General features: G+C 55.8%; 12 protein-coding genes across 12 annotated transcripts; 5 read left to right on the forward strand and 7 right to left on the reverse strand.

Annotated features, from left to right (window-relative positions):
* Positions 1-757: 757 nt before the first annotated feature.
* N7459_009135 (40S ribosomal protein uS9) lies at positions 758-1,612 on the reverse strand (the record flags this gene model as incomplete). Its single annotated transcript, XM_056948303.1, has 4 exons — positions 758-1,048; positions 1,180-1,251; positions 1,478-1,500; positions 1,567-1,612. The coding sequence occupies 4 exons, from the start codon at positions 1,610-1,612 to the stop codon at positions 758-760; spliced, it is 432 nt and encodes a 143-aa protein (XP_056795528.1).
* A 303-nt stretch (positions 1,613-1,915) lies between these two features.
* Positions 1,916-2,561, forward strand: N7459_009136 (mitochondrial 54S ribosomal protein uL13m; the record flags this gene model as incomplete). Its single annotated transcript, XM_056948304.1, has 3 exons — positions 1,916-1,936; positions 2,020-2,380; positions 2,443-2,561. The coding sequence occupies 3 exons, from the start codon at positions 1,916-1,918 to the stop codon at positions 2,559-2,561; spliced, it is 501 nt and encodes a 166-aa protein (XP_056795529.1).
* Positions 2,562-2,953: 392 nt separating this feature from the next.
* On the reverse strand, positions 2,954-4,023 carry N7459_009137 (urate oxidase; the record flags this gene model as incomplete). Its single annotated transcript, XM_056948305.1, has 3 exons — positions 2,954-3,078; positions 3,140-3,786; positions 3,887-4,023. 3 exons carry the CDS (start codon positions 4,021-4,023, stop codon positions 2,954-2,956), a joined length of 909 nt encoding a protein of 302 aa, XP_056795530.1.
* A 413-nt stretch (positions 4,024-4,436) lies between these two features.
* Positions 4,437-5,208, reverse strand: N7459_009138 (uncharacterized protein; the record flags this gene model as incomplete). Its single annotated transcript, XM_056948306.1, has 2 exons — positions 4,437-4,768; positions 5,094-5,208. 2 exons carry the CDS (start codon positions 5,206-5,208, stop codon positions 4,437-4,439), a joined length of 447 nt encoding a protein of 148 aa, XP_056795531.1.
* A 623-nt stretch (positions 5,209-5,831) lies between these two features.
* N7459_009139 (MFS transporter) lies at positions 5,832-7,570 on the forward strand (the record flags this gene model as incomplete). The annotated part of the gene is made up of 6 exons (XM_056948307.1): positions 5,832-5,945; positions 6,003-6,023; positions 6,076-6,133; positions 6,231-6,883; positions 6,943-7,045; positions 7,098-7,570. The coding sequence occupies 6 exons, from the start codon at positions 5,832-5,834 to the stop codon at positions 7,568-7,570; spliced, it is 1,422 nt and encodes a 473-aa protein (XP_056795532.1).
* A 461-nt stretch (positions 7,571-8,031) lies between these two features.
* On the forward strand, positions 8,032-9,237 carry N7459_009140 (agmatine deiminase family protein; the record flags this gene model as incomplete). The annotated part of the gene is made up of 1 exon (XM_056948308.1): positions 8,032-9,237. The coding sequence occupies one exon, from the start codon at positions 8,032-8,034 to the stop codon at positions 9,235-9,237; it is 1,206 nt and encodes a 401-aa protein (XP_056795533.1).
* Positions 9,238-9,933: 696 nt separating this feature from the next.
* On the reverse strand, positions 9,934-10,560 carry N7459_009141 (uncharacterized protein; the record flags this gene model as incomplete). Its single annotated transcript, XM_056948309.1, has 1 exon — positions 9,934-10,560. The coding sequence occupies one exon, from the start codon at positions 10,558-10,560 to the stop codon at positions 9,934-9,936; it is 627 nt and encodes a 208-aa protein (XP_056795534.1).
* A 1,404-nt stretch (positions 10,561-11,964) lies between these two features.
* On the reverse strand, positions 11,965-13,689 carry N7459_009142 (C2H2-type zinc finger protein; the record flags this gene model as incomplete). The annotated part of the gene is made up of 3 exons (XM_056948310.1): positions 11,965-11,990; positions 12,056-12,832; positions 12,927-13,689. The coding sequence occupies 3 exons, from the start codon at positions 13,687-13,689 to the stop codon at positions 11,965-11,967; spliced, it is 1,566 nt and encodes a 521-aa protein (XP_056795535.1).
* A 1,457-nt stretch (positions 13,690-15,146) lies between these two features.
* Positions 15,147-16,086, forward strand: N7459_009143 (uncharacterized protein; the record flags this gene model as incomplete). The annotated part of the gene is made up of 2 exons (XM_056948311.1): positions 15,147-15,593; positions 15,691-16,086. The coding sequence occupies 2 exons, from the start codon at positions 15,147-15,149 to the stop codon at positions 16,084-16,086; spliced, it is 843 nt and encodes a 280-aa protein (XP_056795536.1).
* Positions 16,087-20,930: 4,844 nt separating this feature from the next.
* N7459_009144 (M24 family metallopeptidase) lies at positions 20,931-21,635 on the forward strand (the record flags this gene model as incomplete). Its single annotated transcript, XM_056948312.1, has 1 exon — positions 20,931-21,635. One exon carries the CDS (start codon positions 20,931-20,933, stop codon positions 21,633-21,635), a length of 705 nt encoding a protein of 234 aa, XP_056795537.1.
* A 200-nt stretch (positions 21,636-21,835) lies between these two features.
* N7459_009145 (amino acid permease) lies at positions 21,836-23,680 on the reverse strand (the record flags this gene model as incomplete). Its single annotated transcript, XM_056948313.1, has 3 exons — positions 21,836-23,183; positions 23,254-23,365; positions 23,425-23,680. The coding sequence occupies 3 exons, from the start codon at positions 23,678-23,680 to the stop codon at positions 21,836-21,838; spliced, it is 1,716 nt and encodes a 571-aa protein (XP_056795538.1).
* Positions 23,681-24,692: 1,012 nt separating this feature from the next.
* N7459_009146 (cytochrome b-c1 complex subunit 10) lies at positions 24,693-25,587 on the reverse strand (the record flags this gene model as incomplete). The annotated part of the gene is made up of 5 exons (XM_056948314.1): positions 24,693-24,701; positions 24,765-24,912; positions 24,989-25,042; positions 25,338-25,399; positions 25,585-25,587. 5 exons carry the CDS (start codon positions 25,585-25,587, stop codon positions 24,693-24,695), a joined length of 276 nt encoding a protein of 91 aa, XP_056795539.1.
* Positions 25,588-25,737: the final 150 nt, after the last annotated feature.

A 25,737-nucleotide genomic window follows, 5' to 3' on the forward strand; every position in this document is an offset into this window, starting at 1 on the left:
ATCGCCCTGTTCTCTCCGCAAATTCGTTAATGGTGTTTATAGAATTGAAGATGAATTTTGACTTCGTGACGGAGCTCCATAGTCCATCATCCAAGTTCTAGTGCTAACTGTACTAGAGCAGCTTTAAGAGAAACTGGTCAGGTAGTACTTGGAAAATCCATACAAGGACATTTAAACGAAATCGATACTCAAGGGAATAGTGCTAAGACGCTCAACTCACAAGGATCAAGGATCCACTCAGTCATGACACCGCTCCCTTGCTAATGTAGAGGTGGCAGGCTAGAAATGAAAGGGAAAAGGACGGCCTTTCGCAGAACATCGAGTCGATATGTACCGAGTCAACGCCTAGGTCCAGGACGCGCCGTGGAGACTATTTGAACAAAGATAAAAACCCGGTGTTATTTGAGCAGATTTTCCTGGCCTATGCTAGGTATATTTTCCAGCCATAAGGACAGCGCCAGTGAAACATGACATAGGATATCCATCCTCTCCACACAGAGCCAGCACCGGCACCGGGAAACGAGGGCCGTTGTCCGAGACGCCTCGAGACCGATCCTGTTCTCACCACCTCCCGAGCGGCTCACACCGATCGCCAAGACCGCTCAAGAACAACCATAATCCTCCCTAGTAACCCAGTCCACCAAGAAGTCAATGGATAAAACAAGTCGTGAGATGATGAATGAAGACATATTTTTCCATGTACCCCCGTTTTTTGCAATTCCATTCGCCGCATAAAAAGATATAACAACGAAGGAATTTAACGGTAGGACTTCTGGTAGCGGGCACGGGCACCGCGACCACCGAACTTCTTGGGCTCCGCGCGGCGGTTGTCGGCAACAAGCAGGGTGCGGTCGTACTGAACGAAAGCCTGCTTGAGCTGGTTCTTGGAGTGCTCATCGACGTACTTCTGGTAGTAGGCGACAATCGACTTGGCGATGGCCTGACGGATGGCGTAGACCTGGGAGGTGTGACCACCACCGGTGACGCGGACGCGGATGTCGACACCAGCGAACTTGTCGGCACCGACGATCAGGAGGGGCTCGTAGACCTATTGTTGCCGGACAAGTCTTGTCAGAAAATCCTCTTTTCCAGATAATAACCGCCGCTGCTGAATTTTCATATTTCCATCTTGCGAGATGTTTCTGTCGATGCGGCGGGTGTGGTCTGTGGGTTGCGTACCTTGTAGCGGAGGATCTCAGGCTGGACCAGGGAGAGGGGCTGGCCGTTGACCTTGACGAGGCCCTTGCCTTGCTATACGATCCGAAAAGTCTCAGCATGCTGGTTTGGTCTTCGAGTGGTGAAATCCCATGCGCCAAATGCGTGTCCCGTCATCAACCTCCTTCCAACGACCTAAGTTCCAAAATCCCATTCAATTTTTTCCCAGGTGATTCGCGATATCCATTCCAACAGTTCTTTTCGGGTGGGATGCATTTGACACAGAGAGCGTAGAACGGGGGGAGTGGCATCGTCTTCATACCTTGCAGTGGGCGACAGCGGTGGCTATTCAAGGTTGATCATCAGTAAAACGGTCCTTCATGCTGGGAGACTGGCAGCGCGCGAACTCACCCGTCTTCTTCTTGCCGAAGCATTGCACACTCGGGACGGAAGCCATGGTGGGTGAAATGGCCCTTGTCGGTGTCGATTGGGGAGGGAGTGTGTTGTCGTGGGAGATGGAAAAGAGTCGGCCGCGAATTCCCACACTGCAGCGATTCGCCTGAATTGCCCTTTGGTGCGGGTTTCGCTTAGGTCACGCTAGTCCCGATGGGGCTAGTTGGCTTCCTGGCTTAGGGCTTGATCACGTGGGATGTGTCGGTCACGTGGATCCAGAGCCAGAACTTCGGGGTTGCTGGATCTGCGCGGTAGCGTTGTTGGTCTGTTGCCGTCACGCCCTCATCCTCCATACTTGCCAGACAAGATGTCGCAGACAGTTGGCAAGGTATGCTCCACTGCTTAGGGCTGCATATATATGCAGTGGGACCCCAATTGCGAAGATTGCACGCTCTAACATTCTCTCTTTAGACTCGTCTTGCCTACTCCCGCGCATGGCACTATGTCGATGCCGGCTCCGACCCCCGTTCGCTTGGCCGCCTAGCCTCTTCCATTGCGCTCGTCCTGATGGGCAAGCACAAGCCGATCTACGATCCTTCGACAGACTGCGGCGACTATGTAGTCGTGGCCGGCTGCCACGACCTGCGGACGACCGGCAAGAAGCGGTTCCAGAAGAAGTACTATACACATAACACGCGGCCTGGTAGTTTGAAGAGCATGACGATGGACCAAATGTTTGCCAAATGGGGTGGCGGCGAGGTCCTGCGCCGTGCCGTGAAGGGCATGCTGCCCAAGAACCGGCTCCAGGAGCCGCGGTTGGCTCGACTGAAGAGTGAGTCTGGGGCACTGGCGACGACACCATCTGGAACAAATGCTGATATGAACACTCTGCAGCTTTCGAAGGCCTTGCGCACCCGTACAAAGAGAACATCGTCAAGTTCGGCAATCAGTCAGTCATCGGCAATCTCCCTGAGGTGCGGGAAGCTTTCAAGGCCGAGGGGCCATCGGCATAAACTGTCAATAGACGTTCTTGCCTCGCATCTTCTATCATCGTTTCATCGACCGGCTTGGTCTAACCGAGTCCTGTGTATTTTATTTTTGCGTTACGATTGAAAACCGCAAGCGCATGGGTGTGGAGTCTGTCTTTTTTTCCCTGGGAATAATGTCTTCTGATTCTCCTTTCTGTTGACCACCTACCGAGTCTGTGGCACATTCGCGTTTCTCTTCACTTCTTACACCTGACATGTACTTATAGCAACGCAAACCACTGAAAATAAAAAGAACGTGTTGCCAATTGATGTTGGGTCGTGTCTTCGCCCCCAAAGGTTTATAAGAGAGATTATGTACAGGAAAATAATCATCATGCCGAAAACTCCGGAATCGGGAATCACCGACTACCAGCCCATTACAATTTAGCCTTCAGGCTGGCGCGGCCCACCGTGCACTTGATGAGGCCGTTGGGGTTGGACTGGGGCGCGTACACCTCGGCATCCTTGCCAGTGTTCTTGATGCCCTTGTGCCAGCTAAGATCTATAATGAATCGTCAGAAAAGACCCGCCGCGGAGTTTGACGGGAAAGGGAGGCAACATACCGATCTCAAAGTAGTGGTTGTTGGGCAGCGAGTACGACACCGTATCAAGCAGAGGCTCCACGGCGAGGATCTGCTCGCCCATCTTGTACATGGTGGCCTGCACACTGGGACTGTTGTCCTCAGCAAAGGTCTTCAGGGTGGTGTTCCGGGCAGTCTCCCAGCATGCATCAAACTTGGCAACGTTGGCCTGAACCTCGGGCAGGCCGCTGAAGCGGCGCCACTGCCAGTTTGCAGCGACATCGGTGCTCAGGATGCGGTCCCAAGTCTCCTTCAGGGTGGTGAATTCATCACGCACGAAGCCCCAGAACTGGGAGCCGGTGCTCTTCAGCACGGTCAGGCCATTGATGGCTGAGTTGATGTCGATGCCTTTGTCCTCGACCACGTCGACCTGGACGTTGCGGGTCTCGGCGCTGTCCTTGATGAACGAGTGCGGGTGCGGCTTGCCGTCGATGTTCATGCGCACCCAGCGGTGGGTGACGATGTTGACGTGCGCGGCATGGATGTGGCTGTACTTCTCGATGAAGTGGGTGCCGAGGACAGAGCCGAACAGCTCCGGCGGCGTCACGGACTGCTGCTTGGCGGTGATGTGAATGGTGTTCTTGATTGAGTCGGTGGCGACCACGACGCTGTTGTCGGCCTTGGTGTAGCTGTTTCACGAGAAAATTGTCAGTACTTGTTGTTGCGGCCGCCGGCCTGCCATTACTGCCGCCACCGCGAATGTTGGCGCCGATAAGAATGCCTACTTACGAGGTCTCGATCTCGCCCTCCAGCAACACGCAGACGGTCATCTCCACGACCGACTGCACCCCGGTCTTCTCGTCACGGTGCACCTTGTACACGCGGACATTGTCCTTGCCGTAGCGGGCAGCTGCGAGAGTGCTCATGACGAATGATTTGATTGAGCGGTTGGAGGAGAATTCCGGGGAGAATGGAGATAAGAAGGGTCCAAGATAGCGCGGCCTCAGGCACACGGGGCGTCAGGAGAGAGCGAAAGAAGCGCAAGAAACTCAAGATGAAGATCTGGTTCCGAACCAGACGGCGACAGGCGAGTCTATTTATTTCACGACGGTGAAAATGGGCTGATGTGTCCGCGCGCGAGAGCATCGGGCAGCTCCGATGCCCGCGAGTGGCCGATCCCCACCGATAAGATCGCGCGTCGCAAAACGGCTCTTAACGACGGGATTCGCCCTTACGCTCGGATAAGGATGTGTCATGGTCCTGTGGCCATGGAGAAACATGGAAGAGAAGTTGCTGGCAGATGGCCTCGCTGTGAGGCTCGTCGAGGGGGCATTCATCATTATTGACGAGGGATGAACCATCCCTCGTCTCGTTCTTCCCCAGACTTCGGAGTCGAGCCGACTTTAGCGGCATTGGCGGCGAGCTCCCATCGTCTTTCCAGCTTCAAATCCCGAAAATCCGGCCTCCACTCGGAGAACGGGATTTGCATACCCCTTTGCTTCATGTGGACCTCTAGAAGGCACATTGCTTCCTTTTCTCCACGGTCGGCGACCTCCATCGCCTCGATCATGGGGAGATGCGATCTGAGATCCGAGATGTGGTCATCGGGATCGATCATCGTTCGCCTGTGTCGTACGTGCGATGAGAAATGCAAGACGGTGACATCGACGCCTGGAGCATCAGGGACCTATTGTATAGACCGTCCCTTCACCGAGTTGTTGCTATGCTATCAACAACGCCGGCTTACTAGTTCCACCTTCCTCTGTGGAACAAGCTCATGAAGAGCCAGTGCTCTATCCAATCATATCATCGGGGTTGATTTCCAATTTCCCTTGTCGATGTCATATTCTAATATCGACGGATGGTCAGCGAATACCTTCCACGCCCTCTGAAGACCACCAGATACTTCGAAGGGACACAGATATCTCCCTTGCAACCTATCACAGCATATACGAGCTCTGAATCTCCAAGCCAATCGAAGAGCGTGTGGACATACCATGCGCATCTCCATTCGCCTTCAAGCCGGGGCCAGTTCTCCCGAAAAGTCCGCGTAGAGCTCGGCCTTTGCGTCCTCGTGGTCCAGCCAACGCTGCTATCCGAAAGCGAGACATCTCGAAGTGTATTGCAGAAGTCCCATGGCATTGGGGACACAAGAAATGCCGTCTCTCGCGGACCGTGACCGTGTCAAGTATCCAAACGTCCCAACGTTCCCTGCAAGAGAGCATGCCCCGTAGGAAGACGGTGGAATAAATGGTGCAAGCACACAAAACCTATGTCCCTCAGAGAACACGGGGCTCAAAAGAAGGGGCGCCCAGGCGAGGTCAACGCTCGGCCGGGTTCGCAATTCTCGAATGGGAAGCTATTGTCTGCCAGTCGAGCGTGTTAAATCCCCGACACAGCTGATCCGCCGCGACATCTCTGCAACGTTGATCCGGCGAGAGATTATGAGCAAGCAATGACGAAGCCGGTGCAGGGGTACTCGAAATTATCATAGAATCGATGTTGCGCCATGGCGCGGCTTTGTCTCAAGCCGGAGCATGAGGCGCTTTTTCTTTGTTTTGTAAATATAAGTCGGGAAAGCCGAAGCATCCTATCTTTCTCGCCACCCTTCGCATCTCAGTTTTCCTCTTCTCTGATTTGCCTAGAGGCTGTCCGGAAAGAGACTGCGGCCAGTGTGCAAGTCAATTGTTGTGGCCGTGTCTATACTCGATATTAGAACAACCTTATAGCCATGATGGTAAGCCCAACCTCCAAGGCAATATCACGGAATCGACAGCCTCCGTGGCTGCTGGGACTGCGATCTTCGACCACATTCATCATCGCGACTGTCTGGATGTCCACGTTCACGGTAAGTGGAAGTCAGACTTGCCGTGATGCCTGCTGATTCAGAAATTGACGAGATCAGGACTTCCTGCTCTATGCAATGGTAAGCCAGCGCCAATCTATGTGGCTAAGAATCCGACAATGACGCTTAACAGATTGTGCCCGTCATGCCCTCGGCGCTCATGACACGAGCTAATGTCGAGTATAGCGCTCGTAGGTATTGCCCTTGTACCCTCCTTTTCCTCATCCAGGTATAAGGAAGGGGGTTCGATTTGTGCGTAAGGATCTTCCACGCTCACATTTCATGCAGGTGAATTCTGGGTCAGCGTCCTTCTCATGTGCGAAGCCGGTACATCCCTCGTTCTCTGCCCTATATTCGGATATCTGGTCGATAGGGCCCGAACTCGCCAATTTCCCTTTGTCGCCGCTCTCGTCACATTGGGGGGATGTATGGTAGTGTTGCACACGTCGTATTCGCTGGCAATGTTCATTGTGGGCCGATTGTTGCAGGGCTGCGCAGGTGCTCTTGTGGTGGTGGCAGCATTCGCCCTCATCAACGACTCGGTCCCACAAGATCACCTCGGGCAGACGATAGGGTACTTGGGCTCTGCAATCGCATCTGGCTTCCTGCTCGGTCCATTCCTCGGCGGAATCGTGTACCACGCAGGCGGCTATAATGCTGTCTTTTGTGTGGCCTATGCCATAATCGCGATCGATCTGGGAATGCGAATCGTCATGATCGAAAAGCGAACTGCAGCCCTCTGGGTTCGTAGTTCCGATGCAGAAGGCGACTCAATCGCAAGTACTGTGCCTGCACCCGAGTCACCAACACCGTGTGAGGCACAACCTGGCCCGAGAAGAAATGCTAGGTTTGCTCTCTTCCAAATTCTCAAACAGCGGCGCGTATTGATCTCTTCCTGGGCGCTTTTGGTGCAGGGTCTCTTGCTGTCGGCATTCGATGCGGTTCGTGGGCCCGTCATGCGCGTCTACTCACTTCAATGGTAGTAGACTGATTCTTGCAGACACTGTCCATCTTCGTCGAAACCCGGTACGGTTGGTCCGCACTCGGCATGGGTGTGGTCTTTCTACCGATGGCAGTTCCAGCTTTTCTCGAACCGTTATTTGGTTGGTGATCGGCAATGTCAACAGTACCGGAATCCTCCTAATTGCTTTGTAGGCTTCATCACAGACCGCTGCGGCGCCTGTTTTATGGCATTCGGCTGCTTCTTCCTGCTGTCGCCCGCCCTGATTTGCCTGCGCTTCACGGAGACTGATTCGGTTGCCCATATCGCCCTTCTGATCACCTTGCTTTTCCTGATCGGGTGTTTTATCCACGCCTGCACGCCCGCAATGTATGTCGAAACGCAACAGGCGCTCATCGCGCTGGAAGTGGCCCAGCCAGGGCTTCTAGGTCCCAAGGGCGCCGTCGCCCAAGGATTTGGACTGCAGAGCATGTGTCAATTTGCGGGGGTCTTCTTTGGCCCACTCTGGGGCGGCTTCGTGGAGTATCGATTCGGGTGGGGCGCAATGTCAGGCACGCTGGGCGTACTGGCTGCGCTGACGGCGATGCCGATGTTGTGGTTGGGTGAGGACGAGGACGAGGATGGGGATGAGGAAGAGGGCGAGGAGCAGCCCTTGTTTAACTGCTAAACGGGCAGTCTCCGCAACTCTGGTGTCTGAACGGTTTCGGGCAATAGATAGAGTTGATCGGGTGGATCGCGTCGACTTTCCTTTTTGATACCGCAACGTCACTTCCACTCTCACGCGTGTTTTCTCTCTTCCTGCCTGGGGCGCGCTTCCCGCATAAATAGGACCCTTTGTCGTTGCGAATACTGCGAGTCGCCATGTCGTCTCTCTTCGGCTCTGCTTCTCGCTCTCTAACGCGTCGAGTGTCCATTGGCCGAGCTCTTTATGTACAGCTCTCTGCAGTCGATGTGAGTCGTTGCTACACACTCTTCTCTGCCCCACCCACCATGGCAAGACTAACTTGGATATAGGGCTGCCTGAATCGTCCAATCCATTTCAACAAAGCGTTTCAGTTGAGTGAACCACGCATCTCTTTGCAATTAACCTGCCGCTTCATCACCACAACCTCACACCGACCAACCACCATGTCGCCCACAACCAACACCGGGCACCTCCAGCAACATAGCCAGCCCTTTCACACGGAAGATCCAAACAGGCAATACATCTACCTCGCCGAGACCACCCCCCACATCGCCACAATCCTCGGCTTCCCCTCCCACTGCTCCACATTCCCAGCCCTCCACGAGCGCACCTGCAGCGAGATCGTCGATCTCGCAGGAACAATCGCAACCTTCGAGCCCGTGCGCCTGCACGTCCGGCCCGAAGACCACGCCCACGCACAAGCGCTCGTCAGCCAGCGCATGGCCCACGCACCGCTCGCACAGCAATCCCGCATCACACTGATCCCCTGCGCAACCAACCACTGCTGGGTCCGCGACACCGGCCCCGTCTACGTGCACGGCGCCACCGACCACAAGCGCTACGCCATCGACTTTCGCTTCTGCGAGTGGGGCAACAAGATCTCAGAGCCGATCTACACCGGCAACGCGGACACAGCGGCCGACTGGCCGCTCATGGACGCCGCGCGGCGACAGGAAAACACGGACTTTGCAGCGCGCGTGCTCGCCCTCGAGAACGCCGCGCTGGCGCCGGGCCAGCCGCTCGTGACGCGGGTGCCGTCCGCGGTGCGGCTGGAAGGCGGCGGGATCGAGCTGGACGGCGAGGGCACGTTCCTGGCGACGGAGAGCAGCGTGGTCGGGCCGGCGCGCAACGCGGGCCTATCGCGCGCGGACATCGAGACCGAGCTGCGCCGGCTGCTGGGCGTGCGGACGTTTATCTGGATTCCCGGCCGGGTCGGGCTGGATATCACGGACTGCCATATCGATGCCGAGGCGCGGTTTGTCCGGCCCGGCGTCGTGGTGGTGTGCAAGCCGCATCCGCGCTGCGAGCGCGTGTACTGGGATATGTACCACGAGATGCGAGCGGTGCTGGACGGTGCCATGGATGCGCGCGGCCGCCGGCTCGAGATCCATGATGTCCAGGAGCCGGACCCGGCGCTTGTCAAGGGGGATGTGCCTGGGGAGGAGGCGGCGCCCGCGGCGTCGTATGTGAACTTCTACTTCGTGAATGGGGGGCTGGTGATGCCTGCTTTCGGGGATGCTGAGGCGGACCGGAAGGCGTTTGAGTTGCTGCAGAGGCTAGTTCCTGAGCGGGAGGTCCGGCAGGTGGCAGTGAATGCGCTGCCCAGGACGGGAGGTGTGTTGCACTGTGTGACGCAGCAGGTGCTGTGAGATTCGTCGAGTCGGTTCGAGGTCGATGGTTGGGTTTGGAAGGAGTATTTTCTAGCGAGCATCTCTTCTCACCTCGTCCACATCATTCTGCAGCAGATAAAAATCCCAGTATGAGACTGATACAGCTGGTTCTCCCAGAGAATGGAGTGTCATTTCAATGGTCCGTGAATAGGAAAAGAAAGTCTTTTGGAATAGACTGTACATCCATGCTAAGCGTATGCAGTCCTTTCTTGAAAGGACCATAAAAGAGATCCACGACACATAAAAGCCCCATGTTCTCCGTGTCCGACAGATAGAGCCACGAAGCCACTCTTGTCCAGAAAGCGCAAAAACGTATAAGTATCTTTTTCTTTTCTTGCATGATTGCCCAAGAAAAGCCGACAAAAACCAAGCCCAAGAAGAAAAAAAAAAGTAGAAGACGGCGGAAGAGAAAAACGCCCAGCCCAGAACACCCGTAGCAGCCCAACGCCACAAAATGAATCCCAGCACCAGCGGGTGACATCCCAGGACCAAACAAAGACATGAACATCGTAATAATGGCAGAGAAAGAGCATCGGCATCCGACCCAGGATTGACAGGGGGTGATTGCAATCAAATTTCAAACCCAGCCAGGATCCCAATTCGCCCAGAGAAAGTGGGCGTGTACCCCCCAGAGCGAGTGAGTCGGTTTTTGAAAAAGGTGAAGGTCCCGAGTCCTCATAGGCTTAGCTGGTCGATGCTCCCGACTCTCCCGCTCCCGCCGAGCCGCCCGCCGCCCTTGGTCACCATGCCGAGCCGGTAGAAGCGCTCTTCGCCGGCTGGCGTACGGCCGCCGATGTACCACTTCTCCGGGCCGAGGGCGTCGCGGAAGCCTCCGGAGCCAGAGGAACTGTCGCTCCCGCGGCGCTGGCGGTCAGCTGGGGCGTGGTTGATAGGGATTGGAGTGGAAGAGGCGGGCGTTGGTGGCGGAGAGACATCTGACGGGGCGTGGTGGTAGTGGTGGGAGTGATGTGTAGCGGCAGGGGATGTCGGCGCTGGACCTGTACCCGTGGCGGCTGCGGATGTAGAGGCATTTGCGGTGGCCGCGGAGGCAGAGGACGAGTGGTGGTGGTGAGCATGGGGATTCGAGGACGAGGACGAGGCGGAGGCCGACGTGCCCGGGTGAGAAGGTGATGACCCGCTGGGTGCGGAGGTGGCGGCTTTGGTGGCTATCGCGCGAGCGCTTTGCGAGATCTGGGCGGCGGAGAGCGTGGATGAGCCGGTGGATTGTGAGGCGGCCTTGTAGGTGGACTGGGCGCGGAAGGCGGCCAGGAAGTTGGCCAGGAATGGCCGGTTGGTTGACATGGCTTGATGTCGGGGTCGCTATTGCAGCGAAGGTGAGAGTAGTGATGTGGGTGAGACGTTCTCCGGTTGTGTGGAGGGAGAGGGAGAGAAGAAGTGTGGGATCGGCAGGGCGCAGGGCAGAGCGAACAAAAGAGAGGCACCCTAAATAACGTCGGTGGCCCGCAAGGTAGCAGCAAGAACCAGGTCGGATCGCGAAGGGAACAGGATCCCTTCAACCGGGCCAGATTGTAAAAAAAGCGGAGCATCTAAGCGTCTGAAGGGCGGGGGGTTTTCGAAGATCCCGAATCCAACCCTCCCGAGCGCGCTGACGCTCCAATCAGGCGCGGGGGAATTCAGAACATGACGTCGCGCAGGAAGATTCCGGATGGGCCAGCGCTCGGAACAGGTTCGAGCGATCGGGGAGGTGGACGAAATCGGCTTAGCGAGTCGACTCGTCGAGATACTATGAGATGCGAATTGACTTGTATGCTGCGAGATTCCCCTCGGTATCCCGAAAGGATCAAAGGCAAGCTAACCATCTAGTACTCGCAGCCAGACCGGCCTTCGCTAAAAAGAGAAACAATCGGGTCTATTTCTAGATGCTTTTTCGAGTAGAACAGAATCCCTCCTAAAAGTGAAAAACACCCTAAATCACACCTCAAGAAGCCCGAAGCGCATATATGTCCGTACCGTGTCGACCGTACTTACAGGAACGAGGCCATGCAGATGCACTGGAGAGGGGGTAAAGAGACAAGCGAGACAGACGACCCCTGGGGAAAACAAGGAAAGGATAGAGAAAGGAGATATAAGAATAACAGTCAAAAGAAACAACGGAAAGGAAAGAACAGAAGACAAGAAAACTTGCAAATTCGACGGAAGCCTTCCCGCAAAGCTTTTCTCCTTTCTGTTGTCGAACATTCGCGCAAAAGAACACATGCCCATGTCTATAGTGTGGACGCCGAACGAAGCCACCCGCCATACCGTCTGCCCACTCATCAGGAGGGAGAAAAAACAACCAGACTCGCAACTCAACCACCGTGTTGTAGTCGCCGAAGAGAAGAATATGCGGTCCCACACCGGATGGGATCTGAACCAGAATGGAAAGAAATGAAAGCCACCAAGGACGCACAATACACAAGAAAGCAGACAAAACGGACCGGGACGTAGACGCCTGAAGCACGAGAAACGCCGCTGCAAGCTGGGTTGAGCGGAGCCGGACGCACCAGAGGGAGAGACCGATAAAGAGCCACGTCTGGGGCTGCCTCGAAACATGCCAGAAATCTCAAGACTGCAAACGAAACAAATCGCATCCATCGCAAGGAAAATCTGCATCAGTACTTTTCGCAATGGTCAGAATGGGCTTTTATTTGGTGATTCCGTCTCCCATTGTTCGTCGCCGCTGTGCGTTCCGATCGGACGAACCGTCTACTGTCGCGCGGCCTGGACGGTGCCTGCAAGGACGCGATTAGTACGTTTCCACCCAAGACCGAGGAAAGATGGAATCAGAAAGACTCACCATCACCGCTCAGCGTGGTCGAAGCCAGGTACAGTCCGTTCATACCGCTTTCGGGGCCGCCTGCGGTCGTGGCCGGGTAGAACTTGCGGTCGGCATCGACGGGAGCGTGGATGGGCTCCTGGCCGGCGGCCATGGAGTGAGGGAAAACGGGGTTCATGTAGCCGTCGGAGGGGCCGTGCTGAAACATCGAGGTCCAGTCAACACCAGGCTGACTCGAATGGGGGCCGGGCATGGCCGGATGCTTAGGGTCGGGCACGACCAGGGGCTTTACCTGTTCAATATGACGATCAACACTCAGTTGCTGGCCATGAGCGTCGGCACCATGGTGCATGAGGTACGGATTCTGCTTGGGCGCAGCCATCCAGGAGCCTCGCGCGGACGCCTGGCCGGCGTACGCGTCGTCACTCGGACCACGGCTCATGCCGTTTGCCGGCGACATGGCGAACCCTAGATGCTGCTGATCCGCGAAGGCGGGACGGCCATTGGCCATTCCGTTGCCATTCACGACCCCATCGCCGAATTGCGCACCCATCACGCCATTGGAACCTGGGACGGGGCTACTGACTTCATCCTGAATCGGCTTCGCGGGGTTCGCCGCCGCCGCTGCTGCGGCCGCCTGTTGCGACCGCTTCAAATGGGCTTGAGGGTGCGACAAGTGAGTCGCGCCGGTGGGGTTGCCCCGACGAATGGAGCACTTCTGGAAGTGACGCTTCAAGATATCACTGCGGGAGAAGGTGTCCTTGCAGAGAACACACATATAAGGCCGGTCACCGGTGTCTATAGAAAAGCAAAACAAAGACGACGCGTGATTAGCCCACGTGCTCTTGAAATCCAGATCGACCAACCCAAAAGCAGGGAAAGAAAAACTCACGTCTCAGCAGATGGCGCTTCAGGTGTTTCGCGTGCAAGTAGGTCTTGTTACAATGCGGGCAAGGGAATTTCCCATCGGCATCCTTGGCGGGGATGGTGGTGCTCTTCGCGGTGCCGTTGACACCGTTGGGAACCGGAGTCGCGCGGCCCGGGACACTCGGCAAAATGCCACGGCGGCCTTGAGAGCCCACGACCTGCGTCCGGGGCGGTTCCTTGGTCCCGTAGGGCGAGCCGTTCGCACCGTTCACCTCGGGGCCCATTCCCCAGGACTTGCCGTCCGCGTAGCTGAAGGCACCGGAGGGCATGCCGTTGAAGTCGCGGCGGTCACGCGGGGGTGCCGGAGCGATCGGCTGCGGGTAGGTCTGCGCGGTGGACGCGGGCGGCAGCACGCTCGGGGGAGGCGGGTAAGACTGGGAGGAGTGCGCCTGTGTCTGGTTAGGATGCGACAAAAACGGCGGTGGTTGGCTACCGACAGTCGAGTGCGGCATGATCGGGGCCGTGGAGGCCCCGTATACGTCGTGAGTCGACGCGGGAAACCGCGACAGGTCCGGCCGGTAGGGCTGGCCCATGTAGGGGTGCGGCGCGGGCGACTGGGTGTGATGAGGTTGGAGCGGAGGCAGTGTATGCGGCTGCGAGACCGGATACTGAGGCTGCATCGGGTATTGTGGCATAGGCATGCTCGAGAGGGGTGTCGACGAGAGAGGCGTGGAGCCCTGGGGCAAGCTGGTGGACGGGGGACGCGAAGGGTGCGATCGGGGATCCATCGTCGGTGGTTTCAGCGACGATGAGGGGACGAGCGAGATTTTGGGATGGTTGGAGCAAATCACGAAGCAATCATCGAACACAATGCTCGAGTCCTATCTGATCGTTCTCCCGGTCTTTCTCTTTTCTTTGTTCTTTGTCGAGTCTCACGGCCGTTCCCGCGAGGTGTTTTTTTTTCCTTCTCTCTTCACTTGAAAATTTTCCCGGAGGCGGAAAGGACCAGGTCACGCAAGGTCACGGGGGGACGGGGATCAATTGCACAAGATCTGACTCCACCAAGCAGTTAGAGAAGGGATGAAGAAGGAAAGAAAGGCTTGGAGGAGATTTCCCCACGGTCACCCACCAGGTAGTCGTGTGGGAACTTGAGAGTTATCCGCACGTTGTCACCGTCGATGGGTTCTGTATCCACCAAGGAAGCGGGCGTGCAAGTGGGTCTCTCGCAGCACAAACAACTAGTCAGATCTGCTTCGCGTCAAGGAATGCGACCGAAGTGAATCAAGAAATAAATTTGCAGCGATCGAGGCGAAGGGGGGATGGTAGAAGGAAGAAGGGGAAAGGTCAAAGGAAAACTCTGGAAAAGACAGATCGAAGCCGGGGAATTCGGGGGGGGAGGGAGAAGGTAAGGAAACGATGGGAATGGGAATTGGAAGAGGAATAGGGAAGAATAATGGGGGGGGGGCGGCCAAAGTTCGCAGGAAATGGAAAAATTGGAAATGGAAATTCGAAAAAGAGAAAAAGAGAAAAAAAAAAAAAAAAAAAAAGAAACGAAAAGAAAAAGACGATCGTTGCTCGGAGGAGGCAAGAGCGACCAGCAGAAGAGCAAAAATGGGCGGTACCGCGTATTGCGATTTCCAAACTTACGCGGATTCCCAGCGACGTTTGGGTCGGAGACTCGGTGATGACGATATCGTCCGCGAACAGAAATGGCTGTAACTATGTTTTCATGGGTTTCGTAGGTTCCCTCTTGCTCAAGGCAATGGATCAAGAACTCGAACGTACTGCTGTGATTCCCAAGCTCAAATTGAAGCTGACTATCCCCCTCTCACGCGTGTGGCGTACAGGTTACCGGTTACCTATAAGGGGGGAAATAAAAAATACATTTGCATTATTACGATCCTGCCATCTCACCACTTGCCTGGGGTAAAGGTTCCTGTCCACTGATGCGACGCGTTGCGAACCCGTTGTTGTCACTCTCGCACTGTTGTCCTCGACTATCCCCCGATCGCGGCGCCTGCATTCAGACTCGACCCGTATAGGAAACACGGATCATTGCCCATCCCGTAGGCCGAGCCTTGCTCTGTTCCGGGCAACGATTGATCGCAGCCATCACTGGAGTTATCCTGAATCACAATCATATCTGACATGATCTATGGCGACAGACAGGATTGTACGGCCGTTGTGGTTCTGATGGGCTCCGCAGTGGCTTGACAGCCCCGCAGGTAAACAGATCACACATCTCATGCAGGGAGCTGCAATGCCATTGCACGTCGGCCTCAAGAGTGGTCTCGAACCAACCCCGGCGCCGAGCGAACGCGCTCGAGGGGATTCCCGTTTCGCTCTCGCACTGATCTCTGAACGGGGGTGCACGTCATCCGTCATCCGTTCATCCAGTCCCAAGGGCGAGGCCGAAGCTCGCAGCGAGCGCGCCGACCTCATCGTGCATCAATCACCAACTAAATTTCCCCTCAGCATGCATGCAGGCTGGATCCTAGCCATGACCCCCGGGAACCAAAGAAAGAGAGAGAGGAGGGGGAAGAGTGAGAAGGAGTCCGTCATCGGCGTTTCGTTCGCTGAACCCCAACTTTCACCGTGTGTATACGGTAACGGCCATGCATTGTTGCCCTACATACTTTTGCGGATGCGCCGCAGCCGCCTGCTTCCCGGGCCGATTCCAAGTGCTACAGGGGTGTGCAATTGACTGATGACATGGTCGCGGCGATCGGGTGATGTAAAGCCCTATACCACGCTGAATGTACTTATAACTTATACTGTGCACGCTATAGCGAAGAGATACTTCGCTAGGGACACTATTAAACTTCACGAGTCGCAAGAGGGCGCGCAAGCTACTGTTGAGTCTAAAAGCCCTTGGCCGAAAGACGGTAGAGAGCGTGGGCACCACGCACCGTCAGGGGCTCCTATTGGGTAGAGTGGCTATTTCCGCCTCACAGCACTCATCTAAACTCTTCCTGCTTACTGATGGCCCGAGTCGCAGGGACAATCTGTCCTTACCAGTCTCGGGAGGAAACGTTTACGGATACATGAATCTTTCCAAGGTTGACCCAATCTCGACGCGCCGGTATTACCTAATGCGCACTTCTCAGAGAAAAAAGTTTCACCGGATGTCTCAGGCCGGATCCAAGGAGGATTCGGGATTGCATCGCGGTAGTCGAAATTCCTAGTGATAATGATACTGGACAGAAAAGGCACCGCTCGCCGCAACCATGCACCATGTACATGTACTCACCCGCGGAACCCTGGCCCCTCCATGCTCCACCGTAGAATTTCGCAAGAGCTTCTCCCGCTTCGATTGTGGACCTGCAAAAGACTCTGACCAGGGTTCTGCAGAACTCATCAATTGATCCGATCGGCCCCTCGTGCTTCGGGAAGTATCAGATCCATGCGGCGCCAGGCCCCGTGGACGTCGCAATCATTATTGACGAAACAATCCCTTTTTTTTTCAGAAACGGGAAGTCATCATGAAAGGATCGAATTTGAGATACCAGTACGAAATCAATAACGGTCCTCCCAAACCGCGTCAATTTGGGGCGCACCGCGCTACGACCAAATAGGCAGGCCACGACTCGCCTAACCTTCTCTTCTCGCCTTCCCCATTCGCGGCATGTTGCGCGCGCCGGAACGTTTCCGGCAACGACATTGCTGGGCTCCCTGCTGCACCACGGCCGCGGTGTTGAATCTGGTCGTTGACAGGGGAGCTCGGGAACAACAACTTTGTACTGTATATCACCAAGTGTTATTCTTATTCAATGGTACTACTGATACTACGAATACGGTCGTATACCTAGCAGCATCCCGGGCTAGGACTCGGTAGCGTAGCCGGGAGGTGGCCAGGATCCACAGAGGAGCCCGAGACGGTTCGGTCCACGAGCAGCGAGGTGATCCCGCCAAACTACGGTGAAGCTGTTCCGGGTCAGGGGCAACGAATTAATCGAGGAATACTAACTGAAATTCATGATTCGGGATTTCATATGCTGATGGATTGTTAGGCGTCTGCAGAAAGGTGAGCCCACTTGGGGATCGACCAGCGCTGGTAATTTTCTTTTCTTCCCGTCGCGCTCTCCTGCGCAAAAGGCTTGATTCCCGGATATCCCCCCAAAGGCCCCCAATGATCAGAGGATTAGCCGACCACGGCTGATTTTACACGCCAGGGTGGACTGCGTTCCCCGCCAGTAGGGCTAGATGAGTCAAGGGGGCAGGATTAATGAACGACTACCCATCAGTCCGCTTCGGAGTGTCCCCTAGTCGAATCGTAACAGCATAGCGTGTGAGATCACATAAGTTCGTGAGTTATATACTGTAAGCGCATACTGGAGATCCCCGCCCTCTCCCTCTCCGCTCCTCCACCCCCAATCGTAAATATCTCGGCCGAACTAGCAGGACATCACGCGCACCAGTGGCAGCAACCGATGCCATTGACTCGTACATGGCTGTCCCACAGTGCAGAGTACAGAGTCCCCAAGTTCGATTCTACCGACTTCGACGATCCGGTCCGATCGGAGTCGCGTGCTGGCGTCTGCGTCCCTGGACATACAGGGGATGTACAACACAGAGCATGCAACCTCCCCAGGTACACATCCGATGGGTCAACTTGCCCAACGCGTTCTAGAGGCGAATTCCGACTCATCTGGGAGCCTTGCGCCGGCGCAGACCGGAAAAGAAAAAACCTCCAAGCCTACTGTAAATCCGGATCACCGAGTTTCAGGATGGCGAGCCGCGGCCAATCAGGGCCGCAGCCCGCTCCCAGCGGATGAGAGGATCGCGCGCGCCACCCACCTCATAGGCTCGCGATGCGCAGTCGTCGAGACCCGAGGGCAAATTGGCCTCGAAGGTCCTCGGATGCGACCCGAATTGGAAGGGTGGTGGTGGTTGGGAGAAAGTGGTTTGGGTCATAATATGGGATAATGCGACGAGGGCGAAGGATGGGTGGCGGTGGTGCCAGTATGTACATAGTATAGTATCTGGCTTGATCTCGACATCTCTGCGGACGGGACCTGACAGCAGTGGACTCTCGCGGTGGACTCCATTATTTCCCCTTTTGCTTTTTCGTGTGGATCAGACGAGCGGGGGGGTTGAGGAAGAACACCGCCATGTCGTACCACATAGTAGTACAAAGTACATCTTCGCTGTACCGTGGACCTGGAAACCCGAGTTCCAACGACAGATTCTAATTTTTTCCAATATTCCAGAAAACTCTCATCCGAGGATGCTGATGATTGTATCATAGCACTACGGATTAGACTCGGGCGTATGGGGGAACTCTTGCCCCCCTGGCTCTGGCCGCGTCATGGGGTTTCGAATAGACTTCCAATAGGGAGCAGAAGGCAATTGCAAGATTGGTTCGATTGGTTCGATTTGGATACATCGCTCTGGTTTCTTGGGATGGCAAAGATGGCAGATGCGATTGCTCGTACCAGTCACCGAGGCGCTGGTTCAGTTCGCATGCGAGCCTTGGATAGGGGGGTGGCTGTTTGCAGGTCAATCCAATCTTTCAGATTCACCGTGGAATGCCAGACCGAAAGGATTCAATCTGCGAAGTAACGCCGGACAGCAGGGGGAAACGGCCACTGCAACGAGTTACAGTACACTCATGGCTGCCTGAAAGGCGCATGCCGACCACGGCGGGCAGTGGCCTCGGTGATTGGATGCATCGGGTGCCCGAGGATGCACGAGTGAAGCCCGTTGGGGGAGAATTGGAGATCCGACAGCCTCCGCCAGATGGTCACGGATGGTAATTTGCAGGATACCAGCCTGTATTTGCAACCCGTCCTTACCGGGTGGCGGGTTCCTGTAAACCGGCAAAACGGGTTGTTTCCCCCCGATGGTTTTTTTTTTGCAGTACACTCCGGTTTACCGCCATCTCGCCATGAAGAGTTTTTCTTCTTGTTGAGGATTCGCTTAGCAAATAGAAATTGCTCCCAGCACTGTGTTATCCGTAGGTTGCTGTGTAGATGATTCTGCCAATTTCAGGAACGCGGCAAGTGGCGAAGCACCCAGGAACCGCATATACATCATCCTCGGCAGATCGCGCCAGTCGCAGGCACCCCTGGCAGTGTCGATCGGGTAAGCTGCGCGCAATCGGCCTCTGGACCTCGGACGAGAGCGGGCGTGGGCGACTCGACGGGTGAGATTCCTGCGCGGTGCGGCCGAACACGACCGTGGCAATTGGAATTGGAATTAGGGATTAGAAATCACCCAGCAACTGGGCGTGTGCTCACCGGCGACGCCCGAAGCCTTGCGGTTTAGACTTTAGGGGCCATGGGAAGTCGTGACATGAAGGGCATTCATTTCTTAGTCGACTGGGATACTGAAAAGGTCGCGATCCTCGTCAACCTGGAAAACAAATATTCTGGTGGATCCTCTCGTGTCCGCCTCGTGTGTGGGGGGGGAGAGTGGATGCCCCATCTGGAGTCAGATTAAGCATATCTGTGTGTCCCATCGAACTTCTCCGTTGCATCCATGTCCAGTGCCCACCGCACCGCCGGTGGGGACTGTCCAGGGGGGGGGGGGAGGTGGATCTATTCGCAGGATTCTTCCGGGGATCCCAGCGTCCCAGGTACGATGTACAGGGTACGCTGCCCGGGGGGTGTTGGCGCTCAATGGCTGTCCTTTTGGTGCGAAGTATAGCGGTCCTTCCGGCGTAGTTGTCTTTGTCTGTTCGCATAGAGTGTATCACAGTAAATTGGCTCCCCTGCGCGCGCCGCTACATAGATGCTATGCCCGTGGCCGCCACGACAAGGTACCCGGTACACAAGAGTTGAGGTGATCGACCGCATGTATCACTTGCAGTGAGTGGACTCGACGAAGAGATTTGTTTCGCCACTTCGTGAACTAAGTGGTGCTTGGTTTCTCTTGTGGATAATCACTATCCACGGTCACAGATAAGATTCTCGTGGTATCCCGAATCCTTGCGCTCTCTCTTGTACATATATATCTTTGCATAACCTCGTGCCCGACCACCCCGGCGTTGGTCTTTGGTATCGGTCGTATCAACTCAGAACTCTAGTTAGATCGCGATTCTATAAGACCAGATCAACTGACACCATCCAACCCGTCTGCTAGAACGACTTCTCCCAAGCAAACATCCCAGAGTAAACAGCCGGGCCGGGTGGAGTCAGTCCACAGCTCCATCGCGGGGAACCACATCGACGCCGCAACCCCCCAAAAAGATAGAATGGGGCACTGGGTCCCATCCCAGATCTTATCTGAATCCTGGTGGGCTCAATAATATGGAGAAAGTGCCATGTTCGCTGTGGATTCCCGACCCCGTCACCAGCGAGCTTATCGTGCCCTATCTCCCACCTGCCCAAGTTGATATGCACCACTGGGCCACAGGGGTAAGATCGATCGTCTTCGAAAACCTATAAACTGAGAGCCCAGAGACATTGACGAAAATTCATGAGAGTGCCCTCTGAGAATTTCTCTCCTATACTCGAATTCGATGCAGACATGCTGATAACCCCACCCTCTAGACATGTCATATACCGAGGGTCTTCCAACCCTAATTCTCAAACGACAGCCCGCCATTCTTCCTGACTGCTCCATAGATACCAGCCAAATCCCCCCCGAGAACCCATCTGCGCCTTCACCCCAGCCAGATGCTCATCAGCCGCCTCCACGCTCTTCATAGTCGCGCCAACGGCCCTGGCTATATTTAGCGCATGGTGCGTATCTTTCCGCGCGAGGTCAACGGCTAACAGTGACTCCACACGCCGGTGGTAGTCAGCACCACGCATGCGCCCCGCCCGTATACGTCGGTGGGAGCGACGATGGATCGCCCAGAAACGGTGTAGACTCCGCAGTGGCGGAGATGGCGAGGAGTGAGAGCTCCCAGGCTCCATCGATATCCAATGTCGGAGTCCTCCACCCGCGGGCTTTAGTCCGTTTCACGAATGACTTACCCCGCAAGCTGGCCTTGAGGTCATCTCGACACTTCACAACCTCCCAACACTTCACTCCTGGCCTTACCAGATCACCAGCTCGATTCTAAAACCCCCATTCTCCCAACATGGCTGATAGCGCCATCTCCACCAAAGAGAGCGAGCGAGCCGCGCACCTCCTCGACGCCCAGAACAAAGCCGTGCAGCTCTTCGAAGAAATCGAACGAGACCTGATCCGCCCCGGCATCAGCGAAAAGACCCTCAACGACGAAATCTACCAACTCGGCTTCGACCGCTACGGCATCAAGACGCACTGGCACAAACGCGTGATCCGCAGCGGGCCCAACACCCTCGCCCCCTTCGCGGAGAACCCGCCAGACCGCATCATCCAAGCCGACGACATCCTCGTCGTCGACCTGGGCCCCGTCTTCGAGGCCTGGGAGGCCGACTTTGGCCGCACCTTCGTGCTGGGCGACGACCCGGCCAAGATCAAACTGCGCGACGACCTGCAGCCCATCTGGGAGCTGGTGAAGGCGCGCTACGACGCGGACCCGGACATGTCGGGCGAGCAGCTGTACGGCATCGCGTGCCAGGTGGCGAAGGCGCGGGGCTGGGAGTTCGGGGCTGATATCGCGGGCCACCTGGTCGGGTCGTTTCCGCACGAGCGGATTCCGCGGGATCGCGTCTCGCTCTACATTGCCGACGGCAATGCGCAGACGATGAACTGTGCTGGTAAGGATGGGTGCAAGCGGCATTGGATTCTGGAGATTCATCTGCATGATCGGGAGGGCGGGTTTGGGGGGTTCACGGAGCAGCTTCTCACCGTTGGTTGATGTTGCATTTGAGTAGATTCATGCGGGGGATACGGGGTTGAAATGGATCAGAGTTGAATGTCTTACAGGGTTCCGTATACACGAAGGACATTACAGATATGATATTTCGATGTGGGCTGCGGATGGAGAGAAATAGACTAATCGAGCGGTGATGAACCTCAGTCTGGAACTCCTCCGCCACGTAAAGAATGAAAAGACCTTCACGAAGATGCCATTTTGGTATCTTTGCCTGTCACCGCAGTGGCCTCGACTTCTTGACTGGCATCGGGCTCCATGCCCTCGCTCACCAAAGGCTCCGGATCCACACGATGGATCGCATGCTCCACGTTGACCTTGGGACCCGTGAACCAGCGACGCGCATCGACGAACCACCAGATAATCACGGCTAGCATGGGTGCGCCATAGACAAGACAAGTCCAGTTCATCAGATCGGGTGTTAGATCCTTCTTGGTCACGCTGGGCAGGCACAGGATGGGAACCATGAGAGCGACAAAGGCAACACCCAAGCCACCAATGTAGGGACCAAAAGGGCCCAAATGCCACGGGCCCTTGCGGAAGCGATTTCCCACGAAGAACACGCGGATGAAGATGGGGATGATAAAGGCGACGAACTGCGCAATGGCACCAATGGAGAACAGCGCGCCAATGGCCGTGCTCCCGGCCAAGATCAGCAGGCACATCAAAATCCCAAGCACGGTATTTAGCACCACGGCGTTGACGGGCGTCGAGGTGCGCTGGTTCACTTTCTTCCAGATGGAAGACAGCGGGAAGCAGTCGTCGCGCGCGTAGGCGTACGTCACGCGTGACGCAGCCACCATGCAGCCCTGGCCCATGGAGAAACCGCAAATGATGGTCAAGCCGAGGATGCCGAGCGCGGCCTTCTGCGGCAGGACCTGAAGCAGATACGACGCCCATGGCTGGCCCAGTTTGGACCCGATGACAGAATCAATGTCGACGACCGTGTACGCGACGACCAGCTGCAGGAACCAGCCCATCAACCCGCCAACTCCCGAAGTCATCACGATCGCACGGGGAGAGGCGATGTTGGCGTTGGAGCATTCTTCGCTTAGGTGGAAGGGCGAGTCGTAGCCTGACATGGTCCAGATGACACCAACGAAGGTCATGAGAACTGCCACGCCGTCGGGGAAGTCTGTCTGATTGTCGATATGACTCCACACGTCGTGCGACGAGGTAAACTTCGGGCTGTTCTTGGTCGCCGCGGGAATGGTGATGAGAGTCGCGACAAGCGCGAGAAAGTTGAACGTCGAGCCCCACGAATTGAATTGCGCCACACGCTTTGTTGGCAGACTGCTGATAGCCGTGTGGATGATCAGGATCAGCACCGTCAACAGATATGTTTGCCAGTTTGTAGGAACGTAGCTCGGGTTGGTGATTGACCCAGCAGCCAAGATCATCGCGGCCAGCGCATAGTCGACGGAGGGTGCCGCGGTGATCTGTCCAATCCAGTTCGACCATCCGGTAATCCAGGCCGCGAAGGGTCCCCAGCCGGGGGGAGCGAGGACTGCGGCCGCATAGTAGAGACCGCCGCTAGAAAGGAGCAAAGAGTCAGCTAGGGTTTCATAATACCCGCCCGTTACGGAATGAGGGCTCGCCGTACCTTGTTGGCATTGCTGAGCAGAGCTCTGCCATTGACATTGCAATGCATTGGATGAAGATCATCGCAATGATCCATCCCCAGACCATGCCTCCCGTGCCTGCGTATCCCATTCCTATATCGTGTCAGTAGACAAGCCACCTGGGATAATGGGGGCCATGTAACCACACTCACCATAATACACAGTACTGGCAAACGACGGAAGTAAACCGAGAACTGCAAAGCTGACGCAGAAGGTCGTCCAGAGGGAGAACTCGCGTTTAAATTCTTGCTTATAACCCAGCGCCATAATCACCCTCTCGTCTGCGTCCATCTCGTGGTCCGTATACGGCACATCGCCGTCCGGGAGCACCGACGTGACCTGAGCATGCTGGACATCGTTGTAGACTGCCGGATGCTTGGAGCTTGAATCAGACGATTTCGACTCCATTCTGGTGTCCGCGTGGTCATTCACGGTCGACGTGGAAACGCAGCACGGATAGTCCGTCTATCTGCAATCAGGTTCCTAGCGACGAGGAGGGAGGTCGGCCGGATTTAAAACCATCTGCCATGGTTTCAGAACGGGGAGAGCTAGGGGTTGCTTCGGCTGTTATCTATGCATCTGCAGTACGCAGGTGGCACTTGATTCCCCGCGCAATGACGACCGCGAGCAAGCCGAGCCAACCACGCGATCCCGTATATCAGATCCAGTGGAACTGTCGAAGATCGCTAGAAGGATTCGACAGGATAAGGGAGACTAAGGGGCGCCACGGCGGTCTGGAACGCAGGGTCAATCCATTCTCTCCACCGGGTGAGCGAGACGGAGATAGCGAAACGAATATTCCTATTGCAAGAGAGAAGCTCCGAGCGAATCGATCTCGCAGAAAGCATGCCACCTTTGATTCGGGCACGGCGGCATGGGCTTCTCCGCCTGGCGCGCCCTGTGATTCGCAGCGACGGAACGCGAGTGCGCTTCCATTCGGCATCAGGGTGAGATCCGTGCTGCTATGGGGAGCGTGGCACGAAGCTCCAAACCCAGCAGGGAAGTTCGAGGCGTTGCAATTGCGGAGTTGCCGACGTCTTATCAGACATGATAGCAGGGGTGGAGAGATAAGCCTCGTTGACTGTGACGTCCAGGTCGTCGCTTATCTGCACGGCTGGCTGGACCTGCCAGGATGGGAGAAGCGCGGTGGCAGGCCTTGGTCGAGCCTCTAATATGCTGCGCGCAATACACAACGGGCGTAGGGAATCGTGAACTACATGGGACAGCCCTAGGGCGAGCTGTCGTGATCATCCACAAAGAAGCTAACTAATCACGATGGGGTTAAAAATGGCTGTCTCTATGTGCTATTCAAGACAGAAAAAGACGTTCAACGCTATTCTACACACAGTTAACATCCCCTTGTCGCCAAGATCGGAACCATAACAAATCGCTCCCGAGCGAAAGACCCTCGCGAGATAATTTAGAAGGGCTGGCGGGAAAATGTCAGTATTGATTCGAAGAACATAAAGAAGGCCGTGAGTGCTCCACATACGTTGTCCTCAGGGGCAATGGTGCGGTCGAAGTAGGTGTCCAGGAAGGGGAACTGCTGGAGGATGTCGCGGCGGACACGGGGAACCTCGCCGAGGAAGAAGAGAGCACCGACACCGGCGGCAACACCGAAGCTGCCAGCAAGAGTACCACTATTATAAAATGTCAACACATATTATTCCATGGTCTGCACATAGCTGGATTGGAGGATGGTAGGGGTCGACTTACGCCCGGGTGGCGCTGGTGAGGTTGAAGCCGGCGACGCTACGAGGAACGGCGATCCTGTTACGCAAATGTCGTTAGCCATACTTTCCTTCAATCCATTCACAACCTAGTTCTGTTGATGCCAAATTCTCATCGGAGTTTCGGGCGTTTGCACACATTGCGGAGCCCTCAGATACCCCAGGGCGGAGCATACTCCGACTATCGAGACCAAGTCTATCAAGGAGACACACCAGTCCGGTAGGGCGGGCGGAAGTGCAAAGCCTCCAATGACAATCGTAACCGCGATTCCGGGCATGCATCCATCCGCGATATCCTATCCTGTTCGAAGAATTGGGGTTGGGGGAAGTCTCACTTGGGCGCAAAGGCAGAGGAAGTGGCCTGGGCCGCAGCGCGGCGGAGAGTAGGAGTGAATGCCTGTAAAGTAGAAAGAGTACTCAGTTAGCAATCGAGGTCATCAGTATCGTATCTTCGTGCTTGTCCCGTGGGCTGGCATCTGGTGGCGTGATGCACCGAGTTCGGTCACCGCAGCAGTATGCTGGGCAAGGCGCTCCCAAGCACAAGAATAAGGCGTGGAATCCATCAGATGAACGAGAACATACCATTGTTGTCAGTGAGGGCAGGTCGTGGGACAATTGCTCGAGAGGGGGACAGGAGCTGGACAATTGGTGGTCGACGAAAACCGGGAGCGCCCGAACCCGCAGCCAATCAGCGCCCAGGACAAGTATAACCACGTGATTACATGCACTACAGCC

The sequence above is a fragment of the Penicillium hispanicum genome (assembly GCF_028827665.1).
Source record: "Penicillium hispanicum strain IBT 35686 chromosome Unknown utg000008l_segment0_segment0, whole genome shotgun sequence".
Lineage (NCBI taxonomy): Eukaryota > Fungi > Ascomycota > Eurotiomycetes > Eurotiales > Aspergillaceae > Penicillium > Penicillium hispanicum.